This window comes from Mastomys coucha, unplaced genomic scaffold (genome assembly GCF_008632895.1).
Source record: "Mastomys coucha isolate ucsf_1 unplaced genomic scaffold, UCSF_Mcou_1 pScaffold14, whole genome shotgun sequence".
NCBI classification, from domain to species: domain Eukaryota; kingdom Metazoa; phylum Chordata; class Mammalia; order Rodentia; family Muridae; genus Mastomys; species Mastomys coucha.
Window position 1 is genome coordinate 119,395,536 of NW_022196896.1, and position 15,849 is coordinate 119,411,384.

Below are 15,849 nucleotides of genomic sequence, written 5' to 3' on the forward strand. Positions count from 1 at the left end.
AAAAAAAAAAAAAAAAAAATTCCAACATCCCTTCATGATAAAAGTCCCCCTGTAGAGATACAAAAGACATAGCTCAACAATATAAAGGCAGAATAGCAAGCACATAGCTAACATCATTCTAACTGGAGAGAAAAGCAAAGCATTACTACTAAATCAGGAAGAAGAACAGGATGTGCAGTCTTGGTTAGTTTTTGTCAACTTGACATAGCTAGAGTCATTTGGGAAGGGTCAGACCTCACCTGACAAAACGCCCCCCAGAATTGGCCTTAACTCACTGGCACAGAAAAGCACGTTCCAAACAGGACTCTGACAACATAGGCATTAATAAATAAGTGGGACCTCATGAACTGAACGGAGTTCTCAAAAATGAAACACAAACCCCTGGTATGTCCAGGAATAAAATGAGTAAGATGCTAACAAGGGGCTCAGAAGAGGAGGAAGAAATGAAACCCAAAATAACAAAATTAAAAATACAATGTGGCAGTTGGAATATGACTGTGAGGCTCCTAGGAAACAGCCAAAGACCAAGCATGAGAAAAAAACAAACAAACAGAGATCAGAAAACTAAGGGACAGGGCTGGAGAGATGGTTCAGAGGTTAAGAGCACAGACTGCTCTTCCAGAGGTCCTGAGTTCAAATCCCAGCAACCACATGGTGGCTCACAACCATCTGTAATGGGATCTGATGATGTCTGCTGGTGTGTCTGAAGACAGCAACAGTGTACTCACATACAATGAATGAATGAATGAATAAATAAATAAATCTTTAAAAAAAAAAAAAGAAAGAAAGAAAAAGAAAAGAAAACAAAGGGACCCCAGCAGAGGTGGCATGTATAACAGGAGCTCCAGGAGTGACAGTGGGGAGGGGTCACCAGCAGCAGCTCCAGGCTGGACAGAGTGCAGACCAGGAGCTCTGTAAAGTCCAGAGCAGATCAAGGTAAACTCTAGATACTGTTTCTCAGTGTGCAAGGTGAACTTTATCTTTTATCACAATTATGAGTCTGCATATGGATATGTATACATGTGAGTGTAGGTTTCCATGGATGTCAGAGGTGGGGTCTGCTGGAGTCAGAGTTACAAGCTGTTGTGTATGTGCTGGGAACTGAATGAGTCCATAGTGAGTGCAATAAGTGCTCTTAACCAGAGGCCATCCAGTCCCCAAAGTAAGTTCTGGATAAGCAGCAGAGTGTGGTGCTGGACCAGAGCTATGTACACAAAAACTAAGCAAATGTTCCCCAGTGGTGGCAAGGAGAGGGCTAGGTCCAACCGTCCTACTGGGTCTGTTGGTGAAGGTGAAGGGAAAGGACCCTATTGTTAGAATGTTCGGGGAATTTCCTGATTTGGCTACAAAGAGGCCCCACTGCCTGGCTTCCTCACGTCTGCAGTTTTGCCTGTTAGCTCAAGATGAAAGCTCAAAATGCAGAAAGAAAGCTCTGGCTCACCGGGTCACTGCCAGAGGATACTGAGATAGTGTGTGTGTGTGGGGTGACAAAGCACACACCCCAGACTCCCAATTCCATCATCTCTGCCTCCTGCACCTCAGAAGGAGAGGCATTCCTATTTAATCAATAAAACCCAAAAGCTAGTTCTCCAGCAAAAATAAACCTCTGTGGACAGAGATCATTTGACAAGCATGATCAAGAAATAAGATAACAGACACACACAGGATTAGAGTGCTGGTCAAAGAATGGCAGACACATTCTGAAAAGCCAGTAGCTGGAGTGGGATGGAAGCCATGGTTAGATAAGTGATCACTGAGGAAGATCCTGTTGGTGCCTGGGCCTCTGCTCTCATAGTCTGCGTCCTCAACACTTTGTCAGAGGTCTACAGATAATCCCCAGGTGCCTCAGTACTTAGAAAAGAAGAAAAGGTTAGAATGCTCTTACTTCGATCTGTAAATAATGCTGACACAAAACCAAATAATGACACAGGAAATTATTATATCATGACAAGTAGGAGTTAGATCCCAAGAGCAAGGACGACTCATGTGTTGGAGACACAGATCTGAAGCAGTGCTAGCGTAGAAGGGCAAACAGAGGGTCTTCTCAGAAGCTACAAAACTACTGATGGAATCCAGTCTCATGCCAAAGACCCCAGCTGTCAGGAAATACAGCAATGCTCCAGTCCACCATAAACAATACTGAAGTCCAAGTCTAGCTGGCCATGGAGGTGAACCAGAGTCTCAGCATAGGAAGAAAGGGTGACCTAAGGGCAGAGATGTCAGACCCACCTGAGAAACACAGTGAGACCTTGCTTCAAATGAACTCTAACAAAACCCCCAAAATTTCCCTAGAATTGTCAATAGTCAATCAAGAGAGGAAGTAGAGAAAAATTCTATGTACATAGTCGCAAACTATAATGCACATAAGCTGCTCTAGCAAGAAAGACTCACACAGCTGCCTTTCTTGCCTGTGTGACATATGTGAGAGCTGAAGTCACCATGGTAGACAACTGTGCTGATACATGCAGCTGTCACTGCCTTCAGCTTAAGCTGGGCATCGAATGCACTATTCATGTCCCCTGGTGCTGCAGACTGAACCCAGGGCTGCAAGCATCGTAAGCAGTGCTCCGCAGCAGTGCTCCGCAGCAGAGGCCTAAGCAGTGCTCCACAGCAGAGGCCTAAGCAGTGATCCACAGCAGAGGCTTAAACAGTACTCCGCAGCAGAGTTCAGCAGCAGAGGCCTAAGCAGAGGCCTAAGCAGTGCTCAGCAGCAGAGGCCTAAGCAGTGCTCAGCAGCAGAGGCCTAAGCAGTGCTCCGTAGCAGTGCTCAGCAGCAGAACCCCACACCACTCCTGTGATGGCAACTGAGTCTGGTTGCTCATGCATCCTTAGCAGCACTGAATAAAGCAGTTGTGTAAACTGAGTTCACTGAGAATTCGTAGATTCAACTGAAAAGTTTCCCACACTGGGTGTGCTGATACATACTGATCACAGGGCTCAGGGGTGGAGGCAGGAGGATCAGAGTTCAAGGCCAGCTTGGTCTACATAGCAAGTTCCAGGACAGCTAGGGTTGTCTAAAAAAAAAAAAAAAACCACAAAAAACCAAGTATACAAAACGGTTCATTCAGAAGAAATTCTTAAGCACAGGGGAGAAAGATGGAGAAAAGAGTAAGTAGAACTCCCTGTAGATACTAAAATATTAAAAATCAGAACAGAGATACTACAATGGAATATAAAGGCCCATGTTCTTAAATGATGTTGCTGATAAGAAATGAATATGCGAGCCGGGCGGTGGTGGCACATGCCTTTAATCCCAGCAGTTGGGAGGCAGAGACAGGCAGATTTCTGAGTTCGAGGCCAGACTGTTCTACTGAGTTCCAGGACAGCCAGGGGTACACAGAGAAACCCTGTCTCGAAAAAACAAAACAAAACAAAACAAAACAAAACAAAACAAACCAGCAGTTGGGAAGACCCAGAGCCTAAGTCTATGTGAGCATAATCTAAGAGACACAGAGCACCTTGTAAACCACATCAAGACCACAGGCTGGAGAGATGGCTCAGCGGGTAAGAGCACCGACTGCTCTTCCAGAGGTCCTAAGTTCAAATCCCAGCAACCACATGGTGGCTCACAATCATCTGATGCCCCCTTCTGGCGTGTCTGAAGACAGCTACAGTGTACTCACATAAATAAATAAATCTTTAAAAAAAAAAAAAGACAAGTCACTCAGCAGGCAAATGTCACAACGTCCTGAGTCACACGCAAGGGCAGATGTAACAGACTAAAGGGCTAACAGAGAAAACCAGAGCTACAAAAGCACAAGAAAATGAGATGATATTATTATTAATTATTTTGGAGTAGAAAGCAAATTCTAAAGTAGGAACCTGAGTCCAGATGGGATAAAGGAAACATCTGGGGCAGACGGCATCGTAAGTGAAGCCATTGCTTTGAGGCACACTAGTCACACAGGGAACAGACCACAGACAACAGACCACAGCATGGAAAAAGCTCCTCTATGTCAGTAGCAGAATCGCATCGTACAGAAAACCCAGCGTAAACAGGACATATTAATATACAAGGTAATAATTAAAATGACCAATAGCATAGAAAATGTCCTTCCATTCACAAGGTGGCCTGAAAACAACAATGGGACTGAGGCAGGAAGCAGGGACAGGCAATGCCAGCAGCTTACCAGGGTCATGCTCGAAGTGCACTTACCCTCCAGCTCAGTAACTTACGAGAAATCTGTCTAATAAATTTGGGCATATTTACAAAAGCATAAAGCACAAACATTTGGGGATATTTGTGATGGAAAGACAGCAAGCCTACAGGGTGCAGGGGGTGGGTATTAACAGCAGGGAGGGTGTGGGATGAGGGCCAGAGCAGCAGCAAGTAGTGCTAAACTGTCGGATGGTGTGGCACCACTGCCAAGGGCAAACAGTCTGGGAACATCTGGGAGGGGGCTGGGCTCACCTGCTCCACATGGGGCTCCTTGGCAAAGGAGATCCTGGAGATGGAATGGGATGAGACACACAGCTCCTGCCCATTTACTTCGCCCTCCTCCACTTCCACAATACCTGCAAGGGAGGCAGTTAGTGTGATTCCCAAGCCACTCCCACCTTCAGATGCCAGTGAGACAGTCAAGGGAAACCAGAGCTTAGTGACCATCCAGGTACAACGTCTCTCCCTTCTCACATTTAGGGAAATGAGCCACTCTTGCAGAAAACAAGAAAGTGACTCAGAATGTTCATATTCCCCCCTTTCTCTCTCCCTCTCCCTCTCCCTCTCTTTCTCTCTCTCTCTCCTTCCTTCCCCCCTCCCCTCCCCTCATGTGGGGTCAGAGGCCGTTTTCCTCTTTCTTACTTTTTTTTTGAGACACATTCAGTCTGACTAAACTTGGAGCTCACTTCTTTGCCAGGCTGGTTGTCCAGCCAGAAAGCCCTAGAGATTTGTTTGAGTCTACAGTTCATTGTTATGTATGGATACTGGGGATCCAGACTCAGGTCCTCATGCTATGTGTATAGTAAGCACTTTGTCTACTAAGCTGTCTCCCCAACACCCATACCTGTTTTTGGGAAGGGACTTATTATGTTGCTTAGGCTGGTCTGAAATTCATAGAATCAAAAAATTCCCCTGCCTCATTCACACTTCTAAGTAATGGGGCACACAAGGGCAAGTGCTCCATGGAGAGTCATCTCTGTAGAGATGCCTGGACCCCAGCCCTCCTACTGCAGCTGCCTGGACCCCAGCCCTCCTACTGCAGCTGCCTGGACCCCAGCCCTCCTACTGCAGCTACCTGGACCCCAACCCTCCTACTGCACTTCACAATGGGCTAAGAGTAGTACCCTCAAGTTTAGTTCTACCCTGTGCTGGGGAAGGAGCCAGGGACAGACAGCCCTCTGGCTTTTGTATACGCCCATGTTTGACAGTGTCTGGTGGTAGCTCCATTCCAAGCTGGCTAATTCTGAACGGGAGTGAGACTGGGCATGGTCAAGGTCACACAGGCTGTTGAGTGATTTCTGAGACATCAGCTCACCTGACTTTCAGACAAGGACCATTTGGTCAGTTGGCCTGCTCTTGCTAGGACCTATCCTTCCGGCATGTACTGTGTTGGCACAGGTAAAGTACCAAAGCTAAGATTGTGCTAGGAGGAAGGCTCAAGTCTGTGGAGAACTATATCCTCACTGTCCTTTCAATATACATCACGAGGAGAAATGCATTTGAAAGTCACTGAGATGATCTCTGTAACAGTGACCAGCAGGCCCTGGGTTAGGGGTACCATACCTGTGTTCTGGGCACTGATAAAGGCCACCTTGTTGGTGTCAGGCTTGAGGCGGATGAAGCCACACTCTCTGTGCATTGGCTTGTGTGTTTCTGGATGGAAGGAGTTGAACCTGGATGGAGAACAGAGATGTGAAGGAGATATACAGTCTCAAGGGTTGTTCCACTAGATGTACTGTAGCAAGGCTTTCCTCTGGGTATGCCACCCTGCAAAAAACCTCTGCCTCACAGTCACAGTGACGAGAAGCAGACAGCACAGCAAGAGCTAGTTCTACGCAGCAGTAAAGGGTCTTTGTTCTTTTCAAACACGGTCCCACTGTACAGCCCTGGCTGGCCTGTAACTCATAGCTCGCCTCTGTCTCCCACGTGCTAGGATTAAAGGCACGTGTCACCATAGCCACCTAGCAGAAGGGGAGACTCACAGGACCTTCTCTGGGAATCTAGTCACTGTCCTCTTCTGCCTCACCTCTGAGCCGCAGGGATTTTGGGAGCTGCTGGAGGACATCAGTAACTAAAAAGAGGGTCTCCATGAAGTCACCATCTATGGGATGGGATGGGATTTGAGGAGGTACTGCCATTTGAAGGTCACCTACAGTTTTTTTAAGGAACCTCAATAATCTCATTGGTTTGACAACCAAAGTCTTAACTTTGGTCTACAGTTGGTGAATAGACATTTGTTCATGTCTCCTTGGGAAAAGTTCACACAACAAACTGACATCCTAATGTGGAGCAGCAGATTCATGATGAATTTGGGAATAGCAATTGTACAGTCTTTGCTTTGTGTAGCAAACACAACCAAGACCAAACTATCTTAGGACAGAATATCAGGGCAATCTCTTTTCCAAAGTGGTATGAGATATGTGCCTTCTTGCTATGGTGGCAGTTGCATGGGCCTTGTTATGGGTAGTGAGACACATGACTAATGTCGAGATACTGGAGGGTGGAGTATCCTCGAAGGTGGGAGGCAATGCTCAGTCAGGATAGCTTTCCTGCTCCATGTTCACCAAGTGACATTCCTCTATAATGAGTAGGGCTAGACCTACAGACAGTTGAACAACTAGAGTATACAATGCAGTCCTGGAGAAATGCACAAATGGACAAGACACCAGCAAGCTGAGACAGCATTTGTGACGGCTATGCTAATAAAATATGCAATGGGAGCTCAGCAAGACCTTGCTTATGGAAAGTAAGAGTTACAATGCAAAAGGGCCGTGTTAGTCTCAGATTCAGCAAGTAAATTAGATAAAGAGTTGCTGGTTCTCCGCTTCCTGCTGCAGGGAGGGATGCGAAAGAGAAGAGGTCATAAATCAGAGCTCTGTTGCAGAGTCCCTCCTGGGATTAAAACCCCATGGCAAGAGCCAGCGAGTGAAGACTGAAGACATAAGATGACAGAAGCCTTCTCAGATGCTTGTGATACAAGGGCAGGCAAGGTCGTGACTCAGTAGAGGAGGGACAAAAACTCAGGAGTGGGAACACTGGATGCCTTGGAACGGCTGTGGTAGGAGAGACTTGTAAGATGGAAGGGGAAGAACTCACGGCTTGATTTGCTGTGTAACACAGGATATGTGGGGTCACTCTGAATGCTGTTAGGAGTTGAGTAACAGAAGCCATCCCTTCTAGGGACAAAGGCTAAATACCTGGGACAACTGGAAAAAAGTCATTTATTTCCTCATGGCCTGGCTCATGTATGCCATTAGGTACACTTGGTTATCAACAGCTGAGGTCCCCATGGATCAGGGGCTGAGAGAGAATGGACAGAAGTTGCTGAGGGAAGGTAAGAGAGGTGGTGCATGGCGCACAGTTTACTAAGCAATAAAGGACCATTTTCTCCATTTAAGGACGTTGATTCTGCAGGCAACCAGGCAACCTGGGAACAGAGCTTTAGCTGCTTAGCTGAGTCCCTCGCTAGGTGTGCAATCTACAAGGTAGAAGCAGTTTTGCTGGATCTAGGGGACTTAAAATGACATATAAGTTGGGCCCTTCAGGTACTGTAACAATGAGGAAGAAATGATGGAGAGTAAAGCAGCTAAAAGGAGTTTGTTTAGGTCATTAAAGGCAAATGTGAAAAGACTTGTGTCAAACTGAAATTCCTACTGAAAGAAAAAGACAAATGCTACTCTAGTGAGCTTCAAGAAGGCATGAAATGCTGAAAACAGTGCAGACGTAAAGCATGAAGCTTGGGGATGACTCTCCACCTCTGTCCCAATCAGCCGAGTATACCTCTGTCCTGCAAGCCAGTATGTTAGGAGAGGAAGCTATCCACCTGACTGGAATTTACTGAGCAGCACACGTGCTGAAGGGGAAGCAGTTGGTTTGTTTATAGAGCCTTGAGTCTGGCAGAGCCCAGGGGTGGGGGGTGGGAGGTGGGGGTGTCAGACATGAGAAGAGTCCTGCTTCCATTGGCTCTGGGCTGTGCTGAGCACCTTAGTCATCAGGAGAGAAGAGATGCCTATCAGCACCATGTGCCCAAAGGACAAAGAGGCCACAGAAACTTCATGAAGTAGTTCTTTCTATCCATGCTACCCTATCCCATGCTTGTGTGAGGGCACAACTGAGACAAGTGATGGAACCGTTCTCAGGCTCTGGTGGACCTCACTACAGTTTTCTTTAGTATCCTGTTTTAAGCTGCTGACCCGGGAGATCAACTAGAACTTGCTCAGAATAGATGGTGGTGGCCTGAAAAAGTCCTGCTCACACTCTATAAAAGGGTTTCTTCACACCGGTGGTGTAATGCTAACCTTGAGTGCCTTAGAGATTTTGAAAACCATCTGAAAAGTGGTAAAAAACAGCAGCTAACCAGGCTAACAGAGTGCATCCTGCAAGGAGGGGGATACATGTCAAAAGCTAGAAGGTGTCAACAAGAAACCACAGTGCCAGGGCGGTGGACCTGCCTACAAGCTGCTTGTCATAGAGGCTCCTCAAATCATCAGACTGTTGCCACTCTTGTTGGTTATATGTCAGGTAGATGATAGTAGGATCTTCCTGATGGTAACACTGCAGGCTTTGGTTGTAGAACATGGAGAAATCAAGCTGGGACTCAGCTGGAACCTGCTTCCATGCTGGCTGGCTTTGCTGCTGGAAGAATTGCCACCAACGATCTTACTGGCCTGCACACCTCGAGAGCTACACTGTCAAACTGCCAGGCCTTTCCCAGAGCCTTTTCAACTTGTGTATTTCAGTTTTCCGTCCTAGGTACCACTGTAATCACTGTAGATAATTACAGTCAAATCTTAGCGTTTCTCTGTGTAGCCTTGGCTGTTCCAGAACTCACTTTGTAGACCAGACTTGCCTCTGCCTCCCCAGTGCTGGGATTAAAGGCTTTTGTTTGTTTTGCGACAAGGTCTCATTGCTATCCTTGAACTTAAAGAGATCTGCCTGCCTCACCTCTCCAGTGCTGGGATTAAATGCAATGCTTAATTTTGTATAAGAGCCCAATCACTCTCTATGGTAGAAATGGAACAGATACTGTTATATATACATATATGTAAATATAATTAGGTATAATTTCTAACTAACCTTTGTCACATATTCATACTGAACACAGCACACAGGTCTCTAATTTCAGCATTTAGGAGACAAAGGCCAGCATGATCTACTCTGTCATAGCCTGACATGAAAACAGGAAAGGCCAGGCTCTGGGCTGGGCTATGAGTGCGAAGCAGTGGTAGTTACTACTTATACACGAGGCCTAGCAGGGAAGCCTGGGAGAGAGAGAGAGAAAGGGGGGTGGGGAGGGGAAGGAGGGAAGAAAGAAGGAAAAAGGAGGGAGAAAGGAGGAGTGAACTTGATTTATACTATCTGGGTCATTTATTTGCTTATTTTTTTCCAGTGCTGGAATTGAATCCAGGGTCTCACACATATTGGGCTATATATCCTTGGCTCTCTCTTAAAATTTTATTGTTATTTTAAAATTTTTATATGTATGGGTATTTTGCCTGCATGCATGTCTATGTACCACATCCATTCCTGGTAACTGCAAGGCCACAAGAGCACAAGGACCCCTTGGAACTGTACTTACAGATGCTTCTTAACCACCTTGGGGGTGTTAGGACTCAAATCCAGAACCTAAGTCCTCTAGAAAAGCAGCTGGAGTTCTTACCCACACCCTAGCTCTCCTCACTCTAAGTTTGAGACACTCTTTGCACACAGCCTGGAACTTGTGATCCGTCTGCTTCATGAGCCTAAGTGCTGGGATCACAGGCAGTATGTTACTTGGCTGTGTTAAACTCTTTTGAGATTTATTTATTTTTTAAAGATTGTTTAATTTTTCATCATGTGTATGTATGTGTGTATGTCACATGTGTTGGGGTACCTATGGAGGTCAGAAGTTGGGGCTCTCTGGAACTAGAGTTACAGGTAATTTTAAGTGGCCTGACATAGGTGCTAGGAATCAAACTTGGATCCTTTTGGAAGAGATATATGTTCTCTTAACTGGTGAGCCATCTCTCTAGCCCAAGACTTTGTTGTTGTTGTTGTTGTTATTTTGTGTTTGTGTATGGGTGTTGCCTACATAGATGCCTGGAGGCCTTAAGAGAATTTGAGATCCCCTAAAATTGGAGCTACAGATGGCTGTTAGCTGGCATGTGGGTGCTGGGAATTGAACCTCTGGTAGAGGAGTCAGTGCTTTTAACCACAATCATCTCTCAGCCCTAGGTAATCTTTTATTACCCAGAATTCCCAGCTCACTGGAGATGGTACCAACTCTGAGAAGTGGTCCTGAGTTATACGACAGTCAGCAGCATTGTTCTACAGCTTTTTGCCTCCAAGTTCCTGCTCTGAGTCCCCTCAGTGATGGAGTGTGATCTGAGAGTTGTAATATGAAATAAACAAGTTTCCTCTCCAAGTTACCTTTGGTCATGGTGTTTTATTGCAGCAATAGAAACCCTAACCAAGCCTACTCTCCGTCTCTGGGAGCTGTCTTTCTGAGTAATCCAGGCTGCCTAAGAATTCATGATTAGCTTGCCTTAGCCCCAGAATGCTGAAGATTATAGGCATATGCCTCCACAATCAAATGATCTCTTTTTAAAAACACTGTCAGATGTGGTTGCTCACGACTTTAATAAGAGCACCCTGGAGGAAAGGTTTAAGGCACGTCTAGCCTCAGATAGGGTTCTGGGACATTCACAGGGCTCCACAGAGAGACCATCCCCAAAACAAACAAACAAACAAAAAGTCCCAGAAAAATAATCATCTCATACCTTTTCATATTTTAGTTACAAAATGAGGCACACATATTTGCTGGGTATGGTGGCACATGCCTGTAACTAGCACTCTGCTAATGGAGGCAAGACAACTGTGAGTTTGAGGCCAATCTAAGATACACACTGTGACTCTCAGACCAGTCTGGGCTGTGTAATGATAACCTGTCTCAAACACAACAAAACAAATAAAAACAGTAACCACTACAAAACAACAGCAGGTTGAGTATCTCTAGTTAGAAAATTCAAAACCCCAAAGGAAGGCTGGAGACATGACTGGAGGTAAAGGCCTTGCTCCTTTCCACGAGGACCCTAGTTTGGTTTCTAGTACACATGTGGCAGCTCACTACTGTAATGTCAGCTCCTGGGGATCTAATACCTTCTTCTGGCCTCTGCAGAAACCAGGCACATATGTGGTCCACGACATACTCAGAGATCTTCATACACATTAAAAAATATATAATAGTAAATCTTCAAGCCCAAAATGGCCTAGGCATGGTGGTACACATACCCTCAATCCTAGCATTTAGGAGGCAGAGGCAGGCAGATCTCTGAGAGTTTGAGATTAGCCTAGTCTTTTTTTTTTTTTTTAAAGGTTTATTTATTTATTATGTATAAGTACACTGTAGCTGTCTTCAGACACACCAGAAGAGGGTATCATCTCATTACGGATGGCAGTAAGCCACTATGTGGTTGCTGGGATTTCAACTCAGGACCTTCGGAAGAATAGTCAGTGCTCTAAACCGCTGAACCGTCTCTCCAGCCTGAGATTAGCCTAGTCTTATAGCAAGTTCTAGTACAACCATGGCTGTACTAGTGTTTTCTCTTAAAACAAAACAAAGCTTCAAACCCACAAGAACCTAAAAGCTGAGATGGTGTCATGTCAGTATTCAAACTGTCTTTGGTTTTCAGAGACTTTTGATTGGGGTTTGTGAATGAGAACTGTTTCCTTAGTAAAGCCTGAGCTGAGTCTGGGGCTGAGAGCTGCCTGTGGTTAGGATCCCACGCTCTGCTTGCAGTTAGGCTCCCAGCACCCACACCAGGCAGCTCACAACTGTTTCAAACTCCAGCTTCAGTGAGCTGACACCCTCTGACCTCCTTGGACACATACATAGACACATCAATAAATAATTTTAAAATCTGAATGTGAAATGCTTCTGTATTTCAGGAAAGAGAGAGTCAATATGCAGTAACAGTAATTGATTTAGTAGGATTTAAGAACATATTTATTGCATTTATCTGGTTGCATACACTTGTGTGCAGGGGTCAGTGAATGACTTGGAGGAGCCATTTCTCCTTCCACCATTGTGGGTCCCGGGCCTTGACCTCAGATCATCAGGCTTAGAGGCAAGTGCCGCCACCACTGACCTACCCTGTACTTAAGATTCTTAACTGCAGAAGAACTCTACAGTGGAGACAGAAGCAGAAACAGATTCTTACTTTTTGATTTTATGTACTTTTTTTTTCAAAAAGTAAGGTGCTGGGGAATAAATCCTAGGTTTAGACATACAACAAAACCATCCCATCCCTGACCTATGTCTCTACCCTATTTTAAACTTGCTAAGCACATACATTACTTTTAAAATTACAGCCACCCTTAAAAGTAATATTATTTCCTACTGTGAACCATAATACTTGCTTGAACACCTCACCTAGTGCAGGAAAAATAAATAAATAAATAAACGCTGGCCTCATCCTCTTACTTGAGCAGCCCTGAGTAACTGATGTCCGTACATTAGGCTGACGCTGCTGACTGAATTAAATACACACCAATTGCTTTTCTGTGTGGATTAACTAACTTGTCAACACTCGGTCTCCCTAACATCTTAAAGGATGTATAACGGAGCATGAGAGTACCATTTTTACCAACCCTGAGCCTCAGCTGCCAGGCTTTAGGAAATCTAATGGTGCTTTTGCATCTTCCTGCCTGGCGCATCTTACATCAGTCTGGAGTTACCTAAAGGCCTAGACAGCCCGTGAGCCAGGTGGGACTTACGAGAAGTTGAGCATGGGCTGACCCACATGGGAGATGTGCACCTCCTCCACGTACTGGAAGGGCTGCAGTGTTGGAAAGGTACCAACTCCCGGCGGGTCTGACAGCCAGGTACCCAGCATCCAGGACAACGGCTCCACCACTGGATTCAGCTTGGGAGGTTCTGAAAACGAAAGGATGGAATAATAAGTGACTTGCTTCTTCCAGTCCAGGTGACTTTGGCCAGACTTTGGGTGGAGGCCTGCATACTGCTGGAATGTGCTTTTGCCACAACAGCCACAAACCCCTCAACTGCCCTGTGGTGAGATCGTCTTGGACCTCTGTAGCATCCAGAGTCTGGAGAGTGAGGAGGATAGGGAAGCCTGAGCACGGTCCTCCAGCCCCCGAAGTCCTGGGACCAGAATGTAGCATGTGAGGAACAGTGCACAAGGAAGAGAGAACAAATGGGCTAAGCAAGATGTTGAAAGCAACAAGGCTGGAGAAGGAGGTCACACTGGAGCCAGAGGCTGATCGACAGCTTCCAAGAAAATGGACTCTCCCTTTTTGATCGTCTCCTTTCCTAGGTGTGAAGGTAGCACACTGGCTGGCATGCTGAGGAGCTGGAAGCAGCTGAAGGACAGTGGGGCAGCTGGGTGAGGATAACCCTAAGTGCTGTTGTAACTGAGTCACATGACCTACAAGGTCTCCTCTGCTCTCATCCTGACTCTGCCAGAGTTTGTGCAGGGCCTCAGAAGGCCACCAGACTGATTCCCACATGTGACCAGGATACTTCTGGTACCTTTCTACAACTTAAACCTTGAGTCTGAAAGCAACTCAGAGGAAGAGCACAACTGGAGATGGATGAGATCCTCAGTGCAGGCAGACGTCTCTCATCTACCAACAGACACATATCCCCTTCCCAAACCAACAACTCAGAATGTGTTCTCCAAGACAAGTAGGTCAGCCTTGGGAACTACTTCAGCTTTAATATCACACAGCTCTGAGTTGAAAGAGTTGGGAAGAATATCCAGAAAGAGAGAAGACTTTCCAGGGCCCCACAGGCAGAGGAGACACCTTAGGAGTCAGTTGTCTCCTACCATGTGGATTCCAGGAACTGAACTCAGGCTCCTCAGTCTCGGCAGCAGTGCTTTCACCCACTGAGTCATCTATCTGGACAGAGCTAACAATGCTTGTCATTGGGCTGGTAGCTCTTTACGAACACTTCTCTCTCTCCTTCTCTCTCCTTCTCTCTCTCTCTCTCCTTCTCTCTCCTTCTCTCTCCCTCTCTCTCCTTCTCTCTCTCTCTCCCTCTCCCTCTCCCTCTCCCTCTCCCTCTCTCTCTCTCTCTCTCTCTCTCTCTCTCTCTCTCTCTCTCTCTCTCTCTCTCTCTCTCTCTCTCTCTCTCTCTCTTTCTCTCTCTCTCTCTTGAGACAGGGTTTCTCTGTATAGCCCTGGCTGTCCTGGAACTTACTCTGTAGACCAGGCTGGCCTTGAACTCTGAAACTCAGAAATCCACCTGCCTCTGCCTCCCAAGTACTGGGACTAAAGGTGTGAGCCACCCCTGCCTGTCTTAAGAACACTTCTTGCTCTGGGGAGGCCTAAGACTTCAATTTCTAGCACCACATGGCCGTCCATAATTCCAGCTCCAAGAGATTAGATGCCATCTTCTGACCTCTTCAGGCACCAAACACACCCTTGGTATGCATACATGTATGCAGGCAAAACATTTTCACATAAAATAAAATATATAAATGTAACACAAAATTTTAATGTATTATTTTTATTTACATAAATATTTGTGAGCCTATGTGGACTTCTTTATTAGAGAATAGGCAGACCAAGCTCCTGTCTACTCTCCTACCCTTGGGGTACCAAGTTAGCCTTCACACCTCAGTTGAAGCCTCTACCCAAGGGGCAGGGGTTAGCTATAAAACACTCCAGTGGGGTTTATGATCTCAAACTATTCCAAAGCAGGGCAAAGGGAACTCAGTCATTTGGAAGAAGACTAGGGAGTCTGCTGCCTCACTCAAGGTCATGATCTCCAACAAAACCTAAGCCCTTTTGTGTGAGACAATACTGGTGCCTTACTTGGTTTGTGTGTCTATAAACTTGCATGTGCCTCTCATGCACAGTAGTGTGTATATCCTATGAGTATGCATGCCCTTTGAGGTCCGCAGTGTCTTCTCCATTCTCTTCCCCTTTCATTTTGTTCCCCCTGCAGGCAGGATAAGGATGGTGTACTCCTGCCCCCTAGGGTGGGAGGCTTGCAACAACAGGCAGAGCAGTCTCCTAGCAGGGCACACTCCAGGACAGGGTGAGGCTGTGACCCACAGAACACCTTGGCTTCCCAGGAAATCATCAAATACCCTCTCAATAGGCAGAGCTGGAATGCAGCCCTGCACTAATGTTCATGGCTCACACCTGGTTTTAGTCACATACTCTATATTAAGGAAGTTTCAATAAACATTACAAGTTCCAGTCCAGATGGCCCTTGCCAGAATCCATGGGGCCTCTTGTGATCCCCAGTGTCCTCCGCAGCCCCTAACTTATACCTGGCATTGTCCCTATTTTAGACCTCTTAGGGGTCACACAGCCCCTCCCTCCCAGGGTTCTCCTGTCTGAGTCATTACTGAGTAACATGTTCCTTCAGGAGAAACAAGTTCAGGTCCTGCTAGAATTCTGTCTTTACACTGCTTCCCAGCCAGTGAGAGCAAGGGAGGACAGTTCTCAAATGTCATTTGAGAGGCACAGACCAGAAGGGGAGAGCAGAGAAAGAAGGAAAAAAACAAGATAGGGAGAGATTAACACTGGCCCCGCTCTTTTCTTCCTCCAATCTGTCTGAGAATCAATCTGGGGTGCATCATTTTTGCTTTTCCCAGGAATTAAAATAATTAGAAAGGCGAGGGTGCTCAGTGTGAAACACAACGACCTGAGGTGGATCTCTAGAACCCACAGAGTGG

The 15,849-nt window shown here is 46.1% G+C and overlaps 1 protein-coding gene across 2 annotated transcripts in view; it reads right to left on the bottom strand.

Moving 5' to 3' along the window:
- The window catches only part of Thap4 (THAP domain containing 4), a 46,548-nt gene that overhangs the window by 4,843 nt on the left and 25,856 nt on the right, over positions 1–15,849 (bottom strand). The window contains exons 3-5 of one of the 2 annotated variants that reach the window (XM_031368503.1): positions 12,968–13,073; positions 5,723–5,832; positions 4,412–4,515 (exon numbers count right to left, since the gene is read on the bottom strand). In XM_031368503.1, coding sequence (XP_031224363.1) covers positions 4,412–4,515; positions 5,723–5,832; positions 12,968–13,073 — 320 coding nt within the window. Of the gene's footprint in view, positions 1–4,411; positions 4,516–5,722; positions 5,833–12,913; positions 13,074–15,849 lie in introns of both variants that reach the window. The other variant, XM_031368502.1, reaches the window with a different exon arrangement.